General features: G+C 44.8%; 2 protein-coding genes across 7 annotated transcripts in view; one reads left to right on the top strand and one right to left on the bottom strand.

Moving 5' to 3' along the window:
* Positions 1-8,470, top strand: part of dip2a (disco-interacting protein 2 homolog A) — a 98,287-nt gene extending 89,817 nt beyond the window's left edge. For all 3 annotated transcript variants that reach the window (XM_061840877.1, XM_061840874.1, XM_061840876.1), the window contains 6 exons: positions 2,267-2,328; positions 3,084-3,141; positions 3,222-3,296; positions 3,943-4,117; positions 4,893-5,016; positions 7,162-8,470. In XM_061840877.1, coding sequence (XP_061696861.1) covers positions 2,267-2,328; positions 3,084-3,141; positions 3,222-3,296; positions 3,943-4,117; positions 4,893-5,016; positions 7,162-7,414 — 747 coding nt within the window. In that variant the 3' untranslated portion in view covers positions 7,415-8,470. The remainder of the gene's footprint in view (positions 1-2,266; positions 2,329-3,083; positions 3,142-3,221; positions 3,297-3,942; positions 4,118-4,892; positions 5,017-7,161) is intronic.
* A 4,131-nt stretch (positions 8,471-12,601) lies between these two features.
* Positions 12,602-23,859, bottom strand: part of si:dkeyp-118h9.7 (sacsin) — a 23,946-nt gene continuing 12,688 nt past the window's right edge. For all 4 annotated transcript variants that reach the window (XM_061841767.1, XM_061841770.1, XM_061841768.1 and 1 more), the window contains exon 9: positions 12,602-23,851. In XM_061841767.1, the coding sequence (XP_061697751.1) occupies positions 13,071-23,851 (10,781 nt within the window). In that variant the 3' untranslated portion in view covers positions 12,602-13,070. The remainder of the gene's footprint in view (positions 23,852-23,859) is intronic.

Here is a 23,859-nt window from a genome sequence, read left to right as displayed (position 1 = left end):
AGGATAAGCGGCAAAGAAGATGGATGGATGGACATAACTGTCATGTGTGCTTTAGAGGGTTGCAAGGCAGGGTTAGAGTTCCAAGTGAAGTGTTTAAAACTGGTTGTTAGGGTTTCAAAGAAGGAGTTCAAATCAAGGTGAGGGTTTTGAGAGTGTAAAGATTTCAAATTTTGGTTTCAAGATATGGATCTGGATTTCAAAGTAGGATCTCAAGTAAGCGTTAAGGATTAGGTTATCTTGTCCCAGTTGAGGGATTCCCTTGTGAGGATAAGCGGCGAAGAAGATGGATGGATGAAATTAGTGGAACCATTTTTTTAGTGTTGCGCTAACATTAACCCAGCTGTTGTGTATTATTCATGGGTCAATATGACCCGCTTGAGTTTTGTCCTAAAAATAAATAAATAGATAAATAAATAAAGGGAAAGTTCAATTATCAAAATTTAAAAAAAAAAATAATAATAATTATGCTGGGCACATATACTGCAACCATTCACACTCCTTTATGAACCTACCAAATAGACACACAGCCACAGTTTATGAAGGAGTTGACCCCTATGAACTATCCAAACCATAAAGTTGTAAATTTGACTTTGGTAATGAATTCCCCATTAGCACAATGCAGACACAATTTGGACTTTTTGGTTGACCATGGAAACAACATTTCTTTGGAATTACGCTCAAGGCTTTGGTTGATGACCGTGTGCAAAGCTGTCCCGTGTGCGTGTATGTTGGAGTGCATCGGCTTTGACCCCGCAGTTGGCCGCCACCCGCCACTCATGGCTCGGCTGGTGCTTTGCATTAACACTGGCAGGGGTGTGAGCTTGTCTCACAGCGATGACATATCCAAAGCAAAATCAGTCAATGTCAAAGCAGTTGATTTTTCATTTGTTTTGTACGCGAGCGTTCACGTGCACTCCTGTTGCCGAGTTCAATTTAAGCAATCGCTCCCATTCGGAAACATTCCTTTTATATTCTTCCGCCGTAGTTTTCTTGTTTTTAAAAGCTCCAATAACAGACGTAGTCCTTGATCTGGCAAGGAATTCTCTATTCTAATGGACCTCACTATTATTAGGCAAGTTGAAACATGTGATTTTTGCCGGTAAAAAGTTACACTTTCAAATAAATTCAAAAAATTACCGTAATTTCCGGCCCACAAGCCGCGACTTTTTTTCCACACGCTTTCAACCCTGCGGTTTATGCCAGAAGCGGCTAATTTGTGCATTTTTTTTTTTTTTTTTCTAACGGCCGCAAGGGGGCACTCGAGCGGAACAGGTAAGAATGAGACTGGCGAAATATACGTGCCGAGGAAGTGACTTTTACCGGCCCCCTTAGCGCTGTGCAAGCGTGTTGCTGCCTTTGTGATATTTACCGGTAAGTTTTATTTTAACCGGCCCTGTTAGCGTTACCGCGAGCTTTAGCGTTAGCATCTTGCTAGCGTTAAACTCTTTCTGTGCACCGTCTTTCTTTGTAAATATCTCATGTTTCAATGTGGCCACTTGCGGCTTTTACACAGCTGCGGTGTATGTATGTACCAAATGGTATTTCCTTTACAAATGTACTGAGTGAGGCTTGTAACCCAGGTGCGCTCTGTAGGCCGGGAATTACGGTAATAATACATTTAGTTACAATCTCCCCCCCACTACCATGTAGAACCTTGTTTTCTCCCAGTCAACAAACTTCAGAATAGTTTTTATACATAATGAATGAAAAAAACGCAAGTCATTGATCTTATTGTGATAAACATAACAGTATTAGGGTCTGTTTTTTTTTGTTTTTGAAAAAGTTCGGTGAAATTTTGAGCTGTACAAGCATCTGATTTTGCCCCGATGATGGGCAAAGTCAAGAAATGAAAAACATTTGAACACATGAGGATTAAGAATAAAAGCAAGTGCTCTCCTTATGTCATTATTGTGTGTTAAAAATATATTATGAATCATTCCAATTTTAGAAACAGGAACTTGAGATTTTGTAAAACAGTTTAACCGCGCAGCTTCTTCCAGCCAATTAACGAGACAGGTAGTTAAAATCTTTTTTTATCTTATTAATTAAAAAAATAATAATTTCCCCCAGCTTGTCAACAGGACTTGTATTGAAAATGGAAATTCCAATATTTGGGAAAAGTCTCGACAGTCCTTTTCAAGGTTTAAAAGTATAATATTCTAACAATTTCAGTGGTTGCGCTTAAAAGTGTTAATGGTAAACCAGTTTAGCATCGGCGCAGCACAGCTGGAACGGAACTGACTTGTGCATGTTTGCTGTTCTCAAGGGCACAGCGGGACCGGACCCCACGACGGTTTACGTGGACATGAGGGCTCTGCGACACGACAGGTGAGACGCGCTTGTGCGCGGACAGCGAGGCCGCCTCCGTTGACGTCGTCATACATTTTCAGATTTCCACATCCATGTTGCCACGTCACGAATCTGCTGTGGGCCTTCAAAATCATTAACGCTGGCCCACATGACTTCAACTATATCGTCGAGGAGATTCTTTTCTGAAAGGAGTAGGCTAGCTAGCCCACAATCATGGCCGCATTTTTCCATCTTCGGAATGGTTATTCAGAGCAGTCTAAGTTCAGCGATCCGATCACATTGTCACGAACCTCCGCTACGGGGGCGGACCCAAATGTAGGACTTCGAGGCAGAGGAATAGTGTTCAATGTGGTTCGACAACAATGGGGGAAACTAACAAACTCACCACGACAGGATCAAATAAAAGGGCAGCAAATCGCTGTGACTAGGGTTACTCTAATTTCCGCGTAAAAGCGGAGAGTCCCACAGGCAGTGAATGCAACTCACTAACGCAAGGCAACGAACTGGCAAAAGCCAGTGACAAAACTCCAATTTAAATGCCTGTCTAAATACAGTCCCAATGCGAAACTGCTGTGAGCAGTGGCCAAGCCTTGCTCATGACCACATAATCACCTCAGAATATGATGGATTTTTATTTGATTTTACTTCATGTAGTTAGATGAGTATTGTCTCGCGAGTTCTCAAGGTGACGTACTTGTCTCAGTCGCACGCTATTGTAAATTGTTGTAGCAATGCACATATTTCTGTTCGAACGGTCCCGTTTTCTCTGTCAGGGTTCGCCTGGTTGAGAGGGGGGCCCCACACAGTTTACCCCTGATGGAGTCCGGCAAGGTACAACCTCACGTGGGGGGTGGGGGGGTGCTAAATAAAAGCATGCTCCAGATGACTGGCTGATCCTGCTCTGATTGCAGATCCTTCCTGGAGTCAAGGTGATAATTGCCAACACGGAGACGAAAGGGCCCTTGGGAGACTCTCATCTTGGGGAGGTGAGCTGCAACTGCAATTTTGAAAATGCGTAACATTTACCATAATGGACCTTCCCGACTGGCGATCTTAAGCTCCGCCCCCTTAACAATTGAGACACAATAGAAACACCTGGCTCCACAAACAAGGTTCCCAAAGAGCTCCACGCCGGAAATCAACCGACCACAACCATTTGGATTTGCGTTCGTAAATACTGTTAACGTTCCCGTGACCCTTGTGGGGATAAGCGGCTCAGAAAATGGATGGATGAATACAGTTAAGATTTTCAGTTGTCGCCTCGACCATTTCCTCAGCAGATCGGGAAGGAAAATCCAGTCTCAACCACACAGAATGAACACTCGGTAATATTTTAGCGACAGCCTCGATGACTTCAATTCATCCCAGTTATTCCATGATCGTACAATAAAATGGGGGAAAAATCCATTTATGAATTGACCAATTTTGGGGGCGCACAGCAAGAATTATGCCACAAGACTCCGGATTAAAGAACGACTGAGTAGGCCACAATTTGCGCAGTATAATCACAAAATGAATATCTCGCCACCTCGCTCAAAATATCGGATGCATCGTTTGTTTACCTAATGTTGTGCCCTGTGGGATGCCACCTGATGGTGACAACCATGCGCTGCTTTTCCGTGTGTGTACGAGATCTGGGTGAGCAGTCCTCACAACGCGACGGGCTACTACACCGTCTACGGGGAAGAAGCGCTGCACGCGGACCACTTTAACACCAAACTGAGCTTCGGGGACACGCGCACTGTGTGGGCGAGGACGGGCTACTTGGGCTTCCTGCGACGCACCGAGCTGACCGACGCTAGCGGAGGTGAGAATCAACCTGATGACCTCGATTCCTCAGCCACTTTGTGTAGTGAATTATCCAATTTCACCTACTATAATTGGTCCCATAATCATTTGAAAACTGTGTGTGTCATTTTTCATACCCCTGCAATCACCGTAATTCCTGGCCTACAGAGTGCACCTGGTCATAAGCCTCATCGAGTACATTTGTGTAACCGCAGCTGTGTAAAAGCTGCAAGTGTCTACATTGAAATCCACATTTACGAAGAAAAACGGTACACAGAGTTTAACGCTCGCGCAGCGCTAATGCTAATGCTAAAGCTAGTGCTAACAGGGCCGGTTAAAATAAAATTACCGGTAAACATCCCCGAGACACGCCAGTAACACAGCAGCAACATGCTAGCACAGTGCTAATGCTAGTGCAGCGCTAACAGGGCCGGTAAAAGTCACTTCCTCAGCACATATATTCCACCGGTCTCATTCTTACCTCGGAAATTACATATATATCACTTTTGTGTTCATCTAAACTAAACGGACGTAGATTTTAGCATGTGCTGAAAGATCATCAGAATATCCTGCTAGGAATTATTAAACTTGAAAACTAGTGGGTTGGCTCAATAAAGCTTGTGAAACTGCACTTTTAGACCACTAAAAATACAAACTCGTATTAACAAAAACCCCAAAAGTTGAATGTTGGTGTACTTGGTAGTAAAATAATGAACAATTATTGAGCTGTTTCTAATCAATGAACGTGGATTTTTCTAAATGTTCAATACAATAATGAATACTTGGTGTCTTAGAGCGCCACGACGCCCTCTACGTGGTGGGCTCGGTCGACGAGACCCTCGAGCTGAGGGGGATGAGGTACCACCCGATCGACATCGAGACGTCCGTCTTCCGCTCCCATAAGAGCATCGCTGAATGGTGAGGCTAAAATCATCGTCGTGTGTGCGTCTGTGTTATTATATGCAGTATATGCGTACCGTAATCCTTTGTTTATCATGAAGTTGAGGTTGTTGTCCGTCCTCGCAATAAGTGAAATCAGTGAAGGATAGCATTTTTTTTAAATGTGTACATACTTTAAACCTACATATATATGTATGAACTCATTAATAACACTTATTAATCTACCCTGTTCCCATTTACCTCCTCCATTCTGTTATAAAAATTTTCTACCCTCTTTAACCACCTTATAAATTCTTAAGCATAATAAAGTAATGTAGTAATAAAGTAATGCACAGTAGGTCTTAACACTATGTATGTTGTATTCCTTTTTATAATGATTTTTTTTTTTTAAGGTTAGGAAGTCTTTCCTGGGAAAATAAATTACAGCACACACTCAAAATCTCACAATATGGTGAATTATGCACAATATAAATCTCCAATTAATTGAATTCCCTGAGGCCAGTGAACACTATATTTAGTGACTTGAATGAGAATTTAATTCAATGAAATTAGAAAACTATGGAAGTAAATATGTGCCACCAGGATTTGAATCCAAAATGCCACTGAAAATTATATGTTGTTAAATTCACATTGGTATTTCAAAGTGATCTCAAATTCACCATATAATTAATTCAACCTTTAAAATTCAAACGCAATATTTTCAGTCTCCTAAGATTCAGCTGGCTACAATTCGCTGTCTAAAATTCACCGCCTGTGCCACCAGGCAGGGTTACTTCAGGTCAGAACCCAACACCCAGCCAATCCAGTTACGCTTTCTTAGTCACGTGACGTCACATACTAAGAAAACCTAACTGGATTGGCTGGCTGTTAGACAGTGAATTTTAAACAGCGATTTGTAGCCAGTTGAATCTCAGGAGACTGAAAATATTGCGTTTGTTTTAAAGGTTGAATTTTTTTACGTGGTGAATTTGTGATCAGTTTCAAATAACAATGTGAATTTTACAAAAATTCTGAAAAGGTCTACGGAGAAATTGCCAAGCAGCTCGGTGAAAAAAAGATCCACTGTTGGAGCAATCATTAGAAAATGGAAGAAGGTAAACATGACGGTCAATCTCAATCGGAGTGGAGCCCCATGCAAGATATCACCTCGTGGAGTCTCAGTCATCCTTAGAAAGTTGAGGAATCAGCCCCGGACTACAAGACAGGACTTGGTCAATGACCTGAAAAGAGCTGGGACCACCGTTTCCAAGGTGACTGTTGCTAATACACAAAGACGTATGATGTATGGCACGGAAGGTTCCCCTGCTTAAACCAGCACATGTCAAGGCCCATTTTAAGTTTGCCAATAATACAGAGGAGTCATGGGAGAAGATTTTTTGGTCAGATGAGACCAAAATGGAACTTTTTGGTCATAATTCCACTAACCGTATTTGGAGGAAGATGAACGATGAGTTCCATCCCAAGAACACCGTCCCTACTGTGAAGCATGGTAGTATCATGCTTTGGGGGTGTTTTTCTGCACATGGGACAGCACGACTGCACTGTATTAAAGAGAGGATGACCGCGGCCATGTATTGTGAGATTTTGGGGACAACCTCTTTCCCTGAAGATGGGTCGCGGCTGGGTCTTTCAACATGACAATGACCCGAAGGACACAACCAGGAAAACCAAGGAGTGGCTCCGGAAGAAGCTTATCAAGGTTCTGGCGTGGCCTGGCCAGTCTCCAGACCTAAACCCAATCGAAAAATCTTTGGAGGGAGCTGATACTCCGTGTTTCTCAGCGACAGCCCAGAAACCTAGATCTAGAAGAAGATCTGTGTGGAGGAGTGGGCCAAAATCCCCCCTGCAGTGTGTGCAAAGCTGGTGAACCACTTCTGTGATTGCAAACAAAGGCTACTGTACCAAGTATTAACGTTGGTTTTCTCAGGTGTTCAAATACTGATTTGCAGCTGTATCACGGAAATAAATCATACATTGTGATTTCTGGATATTTCTTTTGAGATGATTTCTCTCACACAGTGGACATGCACCTACGATGAAAATTTCAGACCCCTCCATGATTTCTAAGTGGGAGGACTTGCAATATAACACGGTGTTCAAATACTTCTTTTCTTCAGTGTAACGCGCGTACCGAGACTGAATTCCTTACCGTTTTGTGCGCAGCGCCGTGTTCACTTGGACCAACTTGCTTGTAGTGGTGGTGGAGCTGGAAGGTTCCGAGCAGGAAGCCCTGGACCTGGTGGCCCTGGTCACCAACGTGGTTTTGGAGGAGCACTACCTCATCGTGGGCGTGGTGGTGGTGGTCGACCCCGGCGTCATCCCCATCAACTCCCGAGGGGAGAAGCAACGCATGCACCTGCGAGACGGATTCCTGGCCGACCAGCTGGACCCAATATACGTGGCGTACAACATGTGAGGTCTCGAACGCGGGACTTGCCGGGGATCCCTCGCCACGTGCGTCGTGTCTGCTGCGCACCGGGAGCGACGCCAGTAGCTCTGCCGTAACTCTTCTGTGATTATGTCCGTGAACATCACCAGTACACGCGTTGCATTAATTAACAGAGGTTGGCTTTCCACCTGGTACGGTGGTTATAAAAAGTCAGCACACCCGTGTTCAAATGTCAGGTTTTGGTCAGAAGAAGGGAAAAAAAAAAATCACGGTTAATTCGGACTACAACCTGTGCAACTCTATCTACAAAAAAAAAAAAAAAAAAACATTATGAGGGAAAGTAAAAATCACCCCTCCCCCCCCCAAAAAAAACAAAGTTCTGATTTTGTGCTGACTATGCCGTTTTGAACTGTTCCTAATTCTTGAAAAGTTGCGTTTTTCGACGGCTGTTAGGTATATATGATAGGTTACAACATCCATTCATCCGTTTTCTACACTGCTAATCCTCACCAGTGTCGCCGGGGGTGCCGCACCTATCCCGGCAATTTTCAAACCCCGAACTTCCCGCGTTGATGTTCAAGACAAAGTTAAGAAAAGTTTTTTTTGTTGTTGTTGTTTTTTTGTTTTTAAATATCGCAAAAAAACTGGCATCCAAACGGGACTTTTTATGTCTACTGATTTCGGACAGTGCTCACAAAGTAGGGATGGGCATTTTTATTTTGTTTAAAGTTTTTATTTCATTTTTTTTTTTTTTTTTTATTTAGGCGTCTGTCTGGGAATGTCTCGCTCCTGTTTCCACGCCAGTTTTCAGCCGGAAAATGCCACCCGGAGGGGTTGTGCCGCAGCGAAGGTCCGAAATTCGTTTTTGACTTTTTCGCCGTCGCGGGCCGAGCCGTGCGGATCCTTTTTATGCCTGGCTTGCAACAAAGACACGCAGAATTCATAGGAATATTATTCCCATCCTTATAAGAGACGGTTCCGGTTCCGCTCAAATCTCGTGATATAGTTTCGTGTGTTCCCTTTTTGTATGTAAACTCAATGCAATATGACTGATGTAAAGTAAAGTACGTGGTTTTGGAACGATGTGGTGTCCAGATGGCAAGGACCATGCCTTAAGTGTTTTTTTATTATTATTATTATTTTATATTTTTTTTTTCAACGCCAGCTCTGCTTGAATTTCATTGAGTCCCGTTCGGCAGCTGTCACATTTGGAGGACATATGCAAATGTATAAAAAATGAAAAAAATGGAAGTTACAGGTGGTCCTCGGTTTTTGGACAAACATCTCTTCCTACGCTGTAGAAAAAAAATCTATATCTTATGATAGTGTATTCGTGAAGTCATAATTGGGCGAGAATACAAAGAAAAAGAAAACTGGGGAAGCTGAGACTTCAACCTCAAACGTCAGAGCCGCGAGGGATGTAAATACGCCGCTGACTGAGCAGACCTCCAGTCGCCTTGTGATCAACTTTTATTTCGCGCGTCATTCGAAAACTTGACATTTCCTGTCGCCAGCCGAGGACCCCCTGTGTACAACTCTTGCTCCCGCAGTCCGCCAAATGTGAACATACTTGATCCTCAGCCATTTACAAACGCCAACACTCCATGTATGACATACCCACAAAAAAAGGAAAAAAAAAAAGTTTGGGATTTTGAGCTTTCAGGTGAAATTGCAGGATGAGCCTAAAATGCACTCGGTGAGCTCGAGTTGACCTTTTGAAGGCGCGTGTCCAACTGTTCAACGTATCAGTATTTTAATTTATTTTTTGACGCGGCTTGTTCTCCATCAAGAAGGTGAAAATTTCAAAGTGCCCGCTTAGTTGAACTTGACGGTGAATTTTCTCATTACCCTTGGTGGGAATTCCTGTGGTTTGCATGAACAATGTATCCAACAGGTCATGTAATATGTACTGTTGGTAAATCCGCTCTCGTTTAATGGTGTTTTGAGAAGATTTTTATCCACAATTACGAATTTTCAGGGGCGCTGCCATTTTCGAGAGTCACATGACCGACGTGCGGGGATGTGACGCGTTACGTGCCGCTCCAAACGCTCGATTACATGGGACACCATTATGCCCAGCGCCGATTTCTCGTATTTATCCTCATCCGATGGAGAAATGGCAGTATCGATTGATCGGGAAAACCGAGGAATGGCTCTCCGCCGAGCGGCGGAGGTGCGTGAGCTCGCTCCCCGGCGAGCGAGCTCCGCCGCTCGGCTGTAAATAATGTTGAATATCCGGATGGTTCTTCGGACAGAATGACGCGGAGACTGACCAGCTCCCCGGAGCTCGGCGGGAATTGAGCTCATGGCTCCGCCGCTCGGTGGAGCGAGCGAGCGAACTCCGGGGCTCGCCGGGGATCGAGCTCCGCCGCTCGGCTGTAAATAATGTTGAATATCCGGATGGTTCTTCGGACGGAATGACGCGGAGTCTGTCAAGCTCACGGCTCCGCCACTCAGGGGCATTATTTCCAGCCACTTGTTCAATTCCGTGTGGGAGTATTCCTCCGTCTTCCCGATCAACCGATACTGCTATTTCTTCATCAGATGAGAATAAATCGGAGAAATCAGCGCTGGGCATAATGGTGTCCCATGTAATCGAGCGTTTGGAACGGAACGTAACGCGTCGCATCCGCCTACGTCGGTCATGTGACTCGCGAAATTGGCAGCGCCCCTGAAAATTCCTAATTGCCGATGAAAAATCTTCTCAAAACTCTTATTAAATGAGAACGGATTTAACATCACATAATCAAGATAGAGTACATATTACGTGACCTATTGGATACATTGTTAATGCAAACCACGGGAATTCCCCTTTAAACAATGAACAAGTAGACGTGCGTTCATTAGTTCAGAGGAGGTCAAATTGGATCTAGTGCACGTTAGGTTCGTCCTGCACCGTTTGTACTTTGTTTGTCCGTATTGCTAGCTGTGATGAACGCGTGTCGTTGCGTGAAAAGCAGATGAATGCACACACAATGTTCACGACCTTTGTAGTGCCATAAAGTTCGAGTGATCCGCAATGCATGTGCCTCCCTCTTTGTAAGGATTCCCACGACTTATGTTGGCTTTTTTTTTTTTTTTTGGCCTCAGAAACGGGGCCTCGAGCACGCTGCAAGGATGTACAGGTTTGACGCGAGTGACTAATCGACGCGGGGAGATGTAACGGACTGAAGGAATCTTATAAATATATGAAAAGTGTCCCTCGCAAACAATCTGAGACGAACTCGAGGTTGGGACGAAAGGATACAAAGTGTTAAACTTTTCATAGGACGCGTAAACAGGAAGCAAAGTAGCAGAGGACCCTTCTGCTCAGGTGACTGCAAAGATGTCCCGACGTGTGTTATTACGTGGAAATACATTTTGTCGGATGGACGGTAAGGTGTCATTATTTTCATAACAATTTCTTAATGAATAAAACGGATTTTAACTTAACATGCTTGTGGTCAAATGATGTTCAAGTGATGCTTGGGGGTGACAAAAAAAAAAAAAGCCCACTCACAGAAGCAGTATAGAGCTCGTGCACGTGACATCATCGTTTGCACGGCGCCATATTGGAGGTCAAACCTAGCTGACCTGCACTGCGGGAGCCGTTGAACCGGAGCAAATTTATCAAAATTGCCCGAGACCTGCTGTGCTGTTGGTTGTCACAACAGACGAGACAGATATTCAAAGAGGTCATTCTACGGAATACCAGCTGAAAAGACCAGAAAATAGCGATGGATTTCGTCAATTGAACGTGATGGACGGTGCCCGACCAAAATACGCACACGCCTGTGTAGCGATCGCTTCGTTTCAGGTAGGAATTCTTCTTCTCAATCTCAAATTACCAAAAAGTATTTATAATGCCAAGTTGGCTCGTTTGAGAACAATGCATATTGGAGAAAAAAAAAACTGTCGCAGAGGTTAAGTGTGGCCGCAATCGCTTCCGTGTACGTTCCGTGGAGACGACTCCGTCCTCTTTGCTTTTTTTTTTTTTTTTCAATCATAGTTAATGAATATGAGTTTGTGTAACACCAGGGGTCATTTATTGAAATATTGGTATTTGTATTGAATGCTAGCTGTGAAGATCGATGGATTACGGCAAAGGTTAACGTGTGGCCAAACACGCTTCCGCGTTCCTGAGCCGTCACTATGTGGGATTTATTCCTGATTGAGAATAGATCCAGCAATGAAGTATTCGTATGCGTCCAGACTTTTCTACGCTTTCAAACTCTTCCGTGTAAATCTCGACGACTTACTGACCAGGTCCATGTGTAGATCCATTTGTCCAAAACAAGTGGAAGCGGGTTAACTGTCCTTATGAGCGATAACATCGACTTCGGCATGAAATACGGGTCCTCTATGCCGAGTTTATCTAACTATTCCACGTACCTTCGTTTATTTTCACCTTTTAAATGTCTTAACGGTGTCGGACAAGACTCTGGGCGTCGCGCTACAAGACATATTTCCGTGTCGTCTCCAACCGACTTAGCATTGAACGAGGCTTTGTTAGACCGGCAATATGGCGACGTAAACAAAAGTCGTGATTTTTATGACGTAGGTGCACGAGCTCTATAGGATACTACTCAACTGGGTGTGTTTAATAGCATTGTAACATTTCCCCACATGAAGCGAGAACACTTGTTTTTGCAAATTTCCGAAACCCAACTTCCATCCATTTTCCTGGCCGCTTATCCTCACAAGGGTTGCAGGAGTGCTGGAGCCTATCCCAGCATGTTTTGGGGATGTGGGAGGAAACCGGAGTGCCCGGAGGATACCCACGCAGGCACGGGGAGAACATGCAAACTCCACACAGACAGGTCCGGGATTGAACCCGGCCGGGACCTCAGAACTGTGAGGCCGACGCTTTCCAGCTCCTCCCACCGTGCCAACTTTTCCCCCATAATGGGAAAAAACAAGACTGCTCTTTCCAACAATTGAAGCATGGTGGTGGCAACAACTTTCATTCAGGCGATAGTGGGGCCAATTAAGAACTGTGCCAAACCGCAGTCCTGTTGACGCAAAACCTTCAGGCTTCTGCTCGGAAGGAAGATGTCAGCAAAAGCCTGCAAGAGAGCAGCTAAACTTTATTTGGGATTCATCAGAGGCATTTAAAATGATGGCGGGGACCCCATTTCTCCTATTTAACATCAGTTGCAACCACGTTACCTCAGTTGCTCATTTTAACTTTGCTGCTCCCCAAACCATCCCCCCCCCCCAATTGAGAATCGCAGCTTAAATGTAACACAAACAGTCGACAAGGTTTTAACACGTTTTTTTATTGATCTGTTTTTTTCTTCTTTAATCGCAAAAACTTGACATCAATTTTAAAAGCTACCACTGAAGAGCAATAAACTGAGCAATTTTGTTCAAGTCTTCATAAAATTGTGGATTTGTAGAACACATTGGTCCATATATTGTAGCAGCAAGTAATTGCGGCAACTACGACCAGGCACTCGATTCACATTAACATTTACTGGACGGATAATGTAGCTCAAAATGCAGAGAGTTGTAGAACATGAACCCGATGCTTGAAAATTGATGAATGACGGCAACACGGCATACGTAACCTCGCTGCGTTCTTATTCTGGTCCCAGACAAAACGAGTCGCAAACAAATCCACTCTTTCACACCAACAGGATCGTTCCGGTGAATTCAAAAGGGTAAGCGGGTCTTAAAGATGGCGTATGGTCATTGTAGAGCCTCAATCCACGTACGTTTCGACCGCGTCAAGGAGCTGAGTCGCCGTGTCCAAAGCTGCACCCAAATCGGCCGAATGGAAACTTTCATTTGGGATGCGGGGGAAAGGATGGCAGTCGGGGTATTGGGTCTTTTTAGCATCCACGCCCAAGGCCTGCAGTTCGGCCACGTAGAGGGGGAGGTCTCCCAGTCGGGGACTAAAGTCTGACATTTTTCCAGCCATGGCTGAAATGGTGCCACCGAGACGCCGGCCGTTTTTTTTGTACTCAGCAGCTATGAGGGACTTCTCCACTGCCTGGTGGAGTTTGAACAGACACCACTCCGCGCTCCCCTCACCACTTTCGTTGCGGGCCGCACCGAGATCACAGCGGGCCTGCCGACACCAGCGCCGAGCCTCCCCGCGGTTTGGCCTTGGTATGTATTTGTTATGGCCCCAAAAGTTGTAGGAATGGTGTTGAAGGACAAATTGTTCTCGGCTACTTCTGTGGCGCAAAGCCTCCTCATCCCATTGATGGTAATAGACTCCAAATGAAACGCAGGTTCTGCGTTTCACGTATTCGACTGCCTCTGAAACATAATGGCACTGAGGGTTTTTGAAATTGTGCCATTTGAGGTAAAGCCGCTTGCCGGGTTTAGTCCTCTCCTCCTGAGGAAGAGTCCAGATTTCTGCCAAGCTTTGATTGATTTCCGTCACCGCCTCTTCGTAAGTTCCCGGTAAACTTCTTTCCCATGAGGAAGAGTATTGGAACGTCATTTCTTGCAAATCCATACCGATGGATCGCGATGGGTCAGACTCGGTTTGTGGATTGTTTTCACATTTAAACTGGTAGAGGTCTACACTACTAACTTCGATGAGCTCGTCTTCACCAATTCTTATTTTGTATCTCTGTGAATAAGGTCCCGCTTGTCCAGGTAGTTCCTCCACAATGGTTGCATAAATATACTTGTTGTTAGTGAAGTAACCTACACATTCTCCCGTTTCAAAATTGTTGAGGACATTCATATCCAAGCAATCGTGCCACTCCTCCGGAATGTCTCCTTTCAAAGCCGCTGTGCTGGCGGGAAAACTTTGTACGTCAACGCTGTCGTGGATCCCGTTCTTGGCCAGAGTCTTACGAACATCTTGCAGGTCGTCACACAGCAGGAGCTGTCCAAGGACCAGGAGGTGCTCTGGCAAAATCCTACCACCTAAAAGAGAGTTGATCACCTTTGTCAAAGTCATGTTTACTTCGTTTATGACCTTGAGGAGCATGGTGTCATTGTGTCTCAGGTAAAAGGTGCTCCCTTTTTGATCTTGCTGGACAAAAACGTCAGTCTCGCAGGCGGTGTTCTTCAAGGCTCGATCTTGGAGCCACAGCTCCGACATCAGGCTTGTGCAACACACAATCTCGATGCTGCCAAATATTTTCTTACACATATCTGCAGCCGCTTCTTGAGTGATTTTACCTTTTGACTGCTCTCTTATAAGACATATCAGTCCGTGGGTGAATGCGCCTGAGGTCAGATGGTTGTCAAACCAACCACGAAACTCACAGGCCAGACCAATATCACAAACTTGCATGTGCGACTCTACGACTTTCTCGCTGGTGACCTGCGAGAGCATTTGAGGTTGAAGTCTCTGGGGTAACAATTGTAGAATTCGACAGTGGTCATAGATGTCGGTGCCCAGGTGACATGCACTGAGTTTCTCAAGCAACAAGAACTCTTCCTCCAGTGATGCTTCCAAGCGTTGGGGGTCAAACGCTGTGTCGTTGAAGTACAGTGCACATGATGGGTGGAGTTTTCCATCTACAGCAGGCAGGTACAGAGTCTTTACGCTTTCCAAAAGAGATTGGTTACACTTCTTTTTCATCAACAGTAACAACTGCTGCACAGCACGTTTCACTGTTCCTTGTTGGTTTCCGTTTAGTCTGGTTTTAGCGCTGGAATCAGCGTTGACTGCCGAGAGGACGTTACAGTACTGCAGTGCCGTCGGTTCCTCCTTCACACCAACCTTCTGGAAGAATGGCCAATACACAATGTCCCAGTTTGGAAGTTTGTACAAATACGGCCTGAAGTCAGAGTCGTGGGGAAGTGAACGTGCAACATTTTCCGTTCTCACCACTTTTTTGTCTTTTTCGACCAACACGAGTGGGAGACCTTTCAGTGATTGGCTGTCAAAGTTGATCGCTTGCAAATAGGCGTAAGAACTTCGAAAGACAGTGGCGCGGGTTTGAATCTGAACGTCTGTTTCACAAGGTGACCGGCACACGTTAAACAAGTTTCTGGCTACAAACTCCGCAGGCGGTCTTTCGTGAGCTCCCACTTGTGTGATCATTTTCAGAAGCTCCTCAGTTTTTAGCGGTAGATCAATGATTGGCATTGAAGACCAAATCAATTCTTGATTCACGTGACCGTTCTCAATTAAGGAACCGTTGATTTGGACAGCAGTGGTCTCTGGCACGAATGGCAAATGATAATCACACAGTTTCTTTTTTACTTTAACAGGGAAAATGAACTTAATGTTGGTGATGCTCTTCAGCAGTATTTTCTCATCTCTTGCAACACTCAAGGCTTCTTGGAAAACCAAGGTGGATTTCTGTTCCAGCTCCTGGGAGTGACCCTTTGCCCCGATTTCAGACTCCAAATCTTTTGCAAAACGTATGATATCGTCTTTGGACACAACATGGTTCATTCCAAGTTCCTGGAGTAACTGCCGTGCTGGTTGTTCTTTATATTGTTTTCCTTCGCACAGCTCAGTCCAAACACTCGCAGGCACAAATCTTTCTCGGGGCAACATTGCCCGATACAAGGCAACTCTGTCATCGAAGTAGTACGAGACTGTCACCACTTCTCCGTTAGCATTGGCAATTATTGGCACAGTCTCAAGTTGAGAGATTATGGTCGATTTATGCTCCAAGTAACTGTCAGAAAGTTGCAGTGAAAGTAACAGTTTGAGGCACTGAATCTTCTGAGTCTTTGTGAGTCTACGGACGACAGGCAGGATGAGCTTCATGAAATACTGGAGGTCATTTAAAGTCTGGATCTTCAAAGTCTGGGACACACTGATGTTCTCGGGATTGTTTTTGAGAAAAATGTTGTGGCAATCGGGAGGTTTGAACAAGTCTGGGAATTTATTAAATGACTGCGCGAGCATGTCAAGAATGTAAACCGCTTCTTGGCCGTCAATCCTCACTCGATTCCCCTGTATTGTTTCAAACAGAGGCAGAGACCGGAGCTTCCTCTGATATTCCGGACACTTTTTGGACTCTCCAGATTGCAGGAAGTTTTGAAGTTCTGTCATGTCATCAGAAGAAAGCTGGGCAAATTCTGAGTGGTTTATGAGAACGACTTGGTCTAGCACAGACGTTTTGTCGTTCAGATTCATAAATTCGGGTTCCAGAACGGAATATTTGTCATATTGGAACTCTATGAAAAAAGCAATGTCAAACTTCATGAAACCGAGTTTGAACAAGATTCCCGATATATCTTTGTCCAATTGGAAACGAATCACGCTGGCCATGCCTTGCAGTTTTTGAAGAAAGTGCTTGTTTGACCTTGGGCACACAACAGGTAAAATGCAGAAATCACCGAATAGCTGTTTCACATCAGTTAATGTCAAATCTTTATCACCACTAGGGATCTTTTTTGCTTTCATATTGCTTAATAAAAACTTCCATAGCAATTTCAGCCAGGCTATCATTTCCTTATTTGGAACAGTCAGATGGTGCTGTGGGTCCACCTCACATTTGCTCAGATTTTGCTGAATCAAGAGCTTCAACCAATCAGAAGCACCAGGAACTGTCAAGTCGCTGGCGAGGCCCAGGGCTTTTAGCACCTTATCGTGTTCACGGTTTGTCTGATGATGTACAAAATTGCTCTCATAGCCAGAGAACAGATGACTGTACTTGCACATCAGTTTTGGGGAATTGTAGTCAAACACCCTCAAAACCTCATCTGCTGTGAGAAGAAGAGGAAGCCCGTTGAGGAGAGCAGGATTCTCACCTGTGATGTTTTCCAGGCAAATATCACTCAAGCAGAAATGAAGAAGCTTTGAGCATCTTTCTGGGTTTTTGACGAGTGTGTCAGACACAGGCAGTGGTAATGCATCGCTTGTTCGCTTTGGATTATGGACAGCCTTTCTGCTCAAAAATATTCGCACACTTGAAGGATTTACATCTTTTACATCGATGCCAGCTGATCTGAAACCATCCCATATCCTCTTCGTTTCTGTGGTGAAGGGAACCAAATCCATGCCAAGCTCCCTCAAAATGTGATCTATCGTCCGCTTGGAAGATTCCATGTAAGGCGCGGTCGTTGGTGTGGTTTCGCTTACGTCTCGCCAGTCAATACAGTACTCAGTGGGAGTAGTTAATTGCTGTTCAGGAGTTACACGTGTCGTGCTCCTCAGCACTGGAATAACCTTAAGGCCTCTTTCGCTCATGGATCTGTACACCCCGTGTACCATTTCCTGCCATTCCTGACTAACATCTTCAGACACTGTTGGCCAGAAACGGAAGTATGATTTAGTAAAATATGACTCCATTTTTGCAGCGCTCACAGTCTTCTCGAACGTTGTCCGGCTGATGTAATGAAGAAGATCTGCGTACAGTGGCGCAATGACATTGTTTTTCAAAGACTCATTCCAGTTTGCTTTCAGACTCTGACCATCCTGTCTCCAAAGGCCTTTCCTGGCAGAGTCGACCACAAAGTCTCCATTGATATGCACGGGTAGCCCAGTCGTGCCTGGTAAAGGAAGCAAACAAAAGACCCGTCCTTTGAAAACACTGTAGTCTCGTGGTCCTTCTGATCTCACACACGCTGCTACAGTTGCTTGTGGATGCTTTACTTCTCCGTTGTTTGACTGGAATGTGCGAAACTGCTCTGCAACGATCCATGTACTTTGTCTCTTTTTTGAGGTTGAAATCATTGTTTCATAAATCGCCTTACGTGTGACTGAGTCTTCATCCGGAACATCATTTTGAGGATGCCACACGCTAGCCTCTCTTTCTTCTTTTGCTTGTGTGGTTTTCTTTTCGACTGCAAAGGTTGTTGTGATTTCCTCTGACTGACGATTGATTTCATGGACCACAATTTTGGAGATATTCCTCAGAAACAGAATGAGCCCTTCGGGGTCTTCGGTTAGGACAGCACACAGGGTTTCCAAGTCTTTTTCACAGACTTCCCAATGCGATATTTTTGAAGTCTCTGCCATGGTAACGGTTCTTAAAGGCAACCTGATCATGGTTCCGTCTTTCAGGGGAAATTTGTCTGGAAGATAGGATTTGTAAACATCTTCGAACATCTCCTTTAAAGTCTCGTTTAGCGTATAGCCAATGCCTGCACCTACATGCTCACTTTCAATGTAATTTTGATTGGGATCTGAAATGCATAGTAAGGAATCTCCGGTGAGGATTGAGGGGCAGTCAGTCAAATGGAAAACAGAAGTGAATCCAAGTCCATATTTTCCAATCTTCCCTGGGTTATGGCGCTTTCCCCCAGTTCCCAGCTGCTGAATACCAGCCAGGTCTGTGTCTGAAAACACACGGTTGTTGAAGACGCAGAGTGCTGGCCCCTGTAGCCTGTTCCAGTTCTCCCCAAAGGTTTTTTCAGTGCCGTGCTGTCGTCGATCCCAAACAAAGTGAATCTCTGTTGCCTCCGCATCGTCAGCATTTTGGATCAGCTCTTTGAGGATATCCATCTTTGATGGGTAGGCAGAAATTATGTTTTTAATCCTAACAGTTAGTTCCTCCTTCTGTTCAAACTGGAAAGAATGTGGCGGGAGGTTCTTAGCAACGTTTTGAAGTGTATGATGTTTGGTCGTTTTGATTCCAAAATGAAGTGCCATAGCACGTGGGATATCCTTGTGGCAGAGCATGACATCCGCAGAAACTGGCATCCACGGGCTGTCATTAAAAAATACCTGAGAGGCAGGTACCAAAACGCCTTCTTCATTGGGTATGAGACAGGCGCTTGTGACATTCTCACTGGCAGAGTATATGCCTCTGTTTAAAATTGAGAGACAAATTCCGAGATCATCCTTTGGCAAGGGATTGTTCCCGTGTTTCAAATGAATTTCTTGGAGCACAGCAACAAACTGGTCCAGAGTGAATGAGTCTTCAACACCCACAGTCCTCCAGAGTTTCTGGAAACTAGCAAAGCCAGGTGGAAGTACATGAAGGTAGGGCTTTGCCTCAAATTGCCCTTTGACAGCGACACGGCTCACATTGACAAACGTTTTGCCGTCAAAAATGAACGGGAAGGAATTAGCCCTCTGGCAAATAAGTTCGGACATCTTTGAGTCACATATGCAGCTATCCAGAAATCTGTAGCATTCATCGGCAATCTTGAGAATCTCAGATTTGTCCGTGTGTTGTGATTTCTCTGCTTTTTCCAGCTGCTGGAATACGATGTCTGGTACTGGGCTGTCACGAATGCCTAGAATTTGTAGGATAGGATCACTAATGTGTATGTTCAGCCCAGAATGATCCAGGACAGGTTGCGTCTTGTTAACTAGCAGGGAATATTCCTCACTGAAAATCTCGACTGGCCTTCTTAGGACTTTTTTTTTACCACTGTGGTGAAATGCGGGGAGGAATGGAGTCATACTCAATGTTTTCCAGTGGGAAGAGTCTCTGTCAAAGATGTGATCCTTCATGAGTTCAAGAAGGCCCTTCAAATACACATACGCTTTATTTTTGTCAGTCTTCCAAATGCTTTGGATGGTTGCCGCTTTCTGAACGATAGCCTCCATTGGAAGATGGTCATCTGCCATTCCAAGCTTCAGCAGACGTTGAACCCTCTTCGAGGAGCGAAAGTCATTCTCTGTACCTCCAAGCAATCTCCCAAGCTCGTCTTCAAATAGGCGAGCCAATTTGCCTGATGGATTCACGAGTTTGTCGATATGCTGGAGTTGTCCGTCCATCGCGGGGATGCACGGATACCTGCCTAGCAGATGGTCAATTCCCTCCGAGTTAAGGTCGATAGCGTGTAACAAAAGAGCATCTCTACTCTTTGCGTCCAAGGTGGCGAGGTTCTCAAACACGACATCTTGATAGAACCTCTCCCAATTCCACGTTTTCTCCTGTACAACCTTTTCAAAGCCACCTTGTGTGAAGCTATTTCTTAACCAGCGTGGAAGGGGAACAACAAGGTTTGGTGCTTTGATATGTTTCTGACAGACTCGCGTGACAAGTGTGTGGATCTTTTCATCTTCTTCGATGCTCTCATGTAAAAATATGGCATTGTTCACTGAACACCACTTTTGGCCGTCACAGAAGACCTCAAGGGCAACGCAGTGCTGGGTGATGATGGAGTAAAAGCTATCAACCAACGGTTTGAACGTGTCACAAACTTTTTCCCTGTCAGGCCAAAAGGTGTGATAAGAATAACTTTCCAGTTGGCCGTTTTGCGACATGTCCTTTAACACCAAAAGTGCTGTAACATATGCTGTCACGACGGAATCCTGAAGAAGCGCTTTGTTCCACTCACGTTTCACACCACTCTCCCACAGACCTTTACGATTGCTCGTTACAGCAAATGTTCCGTTGACAAGGACTGGGAGACCGGTGTGAATGGGAAGTGGGAGGAAGCAAAACGCCTGGCCACTGGACTTGGTTTCTGCCGTGGTAAAGTTTGCACTTTCTGGACCTTTTTGCAAAGGCACAGCTATTCCCCCAATTGGCAAAGAGAACTTGGTTTGCTTGTTGTCTTGCAAGGCCATTTTTAAAGACTGTTTTGTCCCAAAGCAGTTGTACACAAGCCAAGGCTGACTCTGTCTCCTACCAGATTGTTCACTGCTTATTTGGACAATGTTGGCAGCACAGCAGTCAATAACTTCTTTGCAATTCTCACCATGGTTCAGCAATGACTTTTCAGCTTGAAGCTGCCTTGACTGAAAAACGTCTGCAATTCCGATTTTACTCAGCGTACTTTTGGTGACAGTGAAAACTGTTTGCAGTTCTTCGTCTCTCGGAGGAGTTGCTGCTTGGTTGGAGATATTTTGCAAAGACAATGTTTTCAAATTCTTCAGGAATAGGATATGCGTTTGAGAGTCATTTGTAAACTCTCGCTGGAAAGAGACAATATTGTGCTTGTCGTATACTTTGGTGCTTATCCCCGACTTGAGAGCCTCTTCCTCAGTTCGGAAAGGAAGTTTGATCAGTGTACCTTGGTAAGGTTCTGGAGGACATTGTGTGGTAAAATTACAATCAAAAATGTTTTCGTACGGTCTAAACTGATCATGGAAAAAGTGAAATAGTTGCTTTTGGGAGAGGTCCAACTTGATTCCAGGATTTGATTTGTTTCTGATGATCTTTTTAAGGTGAGTCACATTTGGATCAAGTATAAGTAGTCTGTTTCCGCTTAAGACCGAAGGAACGTCTGTGATATGGTACACAGTGTTGAACCCAAGTCCGAACTTGCCAATTTTTCCCACCTTGCGTTCTTTCGAGGCAGAGCCCACCCTCACAATATTATCCCAATCATCAGATGTGAACTTTTCATTATTGAATGCCCAAAGGCAAGGCCCCTGGCAAAGGGCCATGCCTGGATCTATGAGATTTTCGGGAGTACTTTTGTGTATTCTGAAATCCACCAAGAATTTACAGGTTTCTGCTCCGGCATCTTCAGCGTTTTGAATGAGCTCTTTGAAGACATCCATTTCTTCATCATACTCTTTGAGAATGTTTTTAATCCTCATCGTTATGGGCTCAGATTGTCCGCACTGCTCAATCCCCACGAGCTCAGGATGGAGGATGTGTGTGCTAAGGAACTGGATGTTTAACCATTCAGCAGCAGCTTTTGGAATCTCGTCATGTAGGAGATGCACTTGCTCCTTGCTGTACTGAAGTCCCTCCAAGCCTTTTTTGCTCAAATCACAGAAAACGGCCGTCGACAGTGATTTCAGGGTTTGTTGACCGCCATGTGTGATGACGGGCACCGGTATGTCCTCCTGAACGGTCATCTTCTCCTTCCATATCCATTTGACAATTTCGACCGAGACCTTTATCTCAGATGGGCTTGCAGTTGCCGGCCGTCTTCCTTCAATGGTTTCCATGATGGAATGGAGAATGTTAACAATATCATGCTCCAAAAGCAATAATCTCAGACCAAACTCCTCCAGGAGCTTCTTGTACGGTAGGAATTCCTTTGGTAATTTCCTCACCCACAAGCTGAGATCTATATTTGGTGGGTAGTCTAGAACCAAATCCCTGGGTGAAAAAAAACGGTCACCGCACCACAGCCAACGCACGTTACCATCAATTAATGTTGCAAAGTCAGAAATGTGATCTTGCATGTGTTTGTAAATACTATGCAACCTCCTTCTGAAATCTTCATTTGTGTCGGGATCGGCCATTTTCTCTGTGTTAGCGGTCAGGACAAACAAATTGTCTCTCACTTTCTCTGGTGGGGGCAGTCGTTTGAGACCGAGTTCGTTGCTAACTCTGTCACTCAGGCTTCCCATCAGAGGCATTACATACCCGACAAGGTCCTCATACTGAGAGTGTCTGATCTCGTGAGGGCAGAAGAGGGAAAACTGGTCTGCTTTACTGCCGGGGTTAGCACACGGAACCCATTTCAGCATTTTGAGCTTCTGAAGCTGTGCATCAGAAAACTGAGGCAGAAGATTGTGAGCGTCGAGCATGTTGAAGAGGGCCTGAGCTCTGCTGAAGGTCTCGGAGTTCATTTGCAGCCCGTCAATCACTGCGGCAGCGTGCAGCAAGTGCTCAGGCGACACATCCGCTTCACTTTTTCTCATACCAAGTTCTGTTAGGGTTTCAATCATCTCCGCTGTTTGCAAGTATGGAGAAGGAGGGAAGAAGCTAGCGTCAAAAATGACTTTGAAAATTGGAACTCTTGGATCGAGGAAGTGTGAGGTCTTCTTCAGCACTCCATTTGCTTCCATGAAGCCGAATTCTCGGCAGCGATGTTTTAAGTTCTTATTTTGGGAGAAAAGGATGCTGCTGTGCTGGAGTATCCAAATCATGATCTTTTCAGAGTCCTTTTTGCTGCAGGTTCTGCTTTCAATCTTATCAATCAGAAGATGAGCCGCTTGAGCCGTGTCCAAAAGTTTAATGTTGAGCAACTGCAATAAGCTGCGATCAGCATCTGTAATACATTGCACTATTGAGTCAGGCATTGGAAGATCCATTGGTACTTTTGGACCGGAACCTATAAGCAAAGCCTTTTTTGAAAGTGCAGGGAGAGGCACACCTCTTGTGTTTTGAAACAGAGGCACCTTCGAGAGGATATCCCTCTCGCTGTTTGAGAGAGAATTCAGACTAGACAGATACTCCTTCAGTTCTTCTCGAGCGCTGGGACACGTGGTCTCGAGTTCTTTGACGAGATGGTGATACTCGACGTTCGTCAAGATAGTCACAATACTTCTTGGAGATGGACACAGGACATACGAATCAAGGTCGTCATGCTTAAGCCACTCGTTTCCCCTGACCACTGTCCCGCCGACTTTTGTTACCAACTTGGCTATTTCATCTGGCAAACTAATCTGCCTCCTTTGGTGGAAAACAAGAGTTGTCTTCGGATTCATTTTAGCCAGTTGTACAGACTGACTGGAAGAGAGGGGACCCACCGGTATCAACGGAATGTCAACGAAAAGGTTTAACGCTGTAAAGTGAGCGTTGAGGAACTTCCAAAATTCTTGGAGCCAGTCGATGGGTCGAGGCAGACTTTTGTTGATGTCCCAGCTAACGAGGTCTTTGTCCAACAGCTTCCAGTCCTCGGGCAAATACTTCCTGATGTACTGTGCCACCTGATCTGCGTCAATCACGATTATCTTGAATAGTTCTGTCAAA

The sequence above is a fragment of the Syngnathoides biaculeatus genome, chromosome 14 (assembly GCF_019802595.1).
Source record: "Syngnathoides biaculeatus isolate LvHL_M chromosome 14, ASM1980259v1, whole genome shotgun sequence".
NCBI lineage: Eukaryota > Metazoa > Chordata > Actinopteri > Syngnathiformes > Syngnathidae > Syngnathoides > Syngnathoides biaculeatus.
This window is presented reverse-complemented; position numbering and strand designations above follow the sequence as displayed.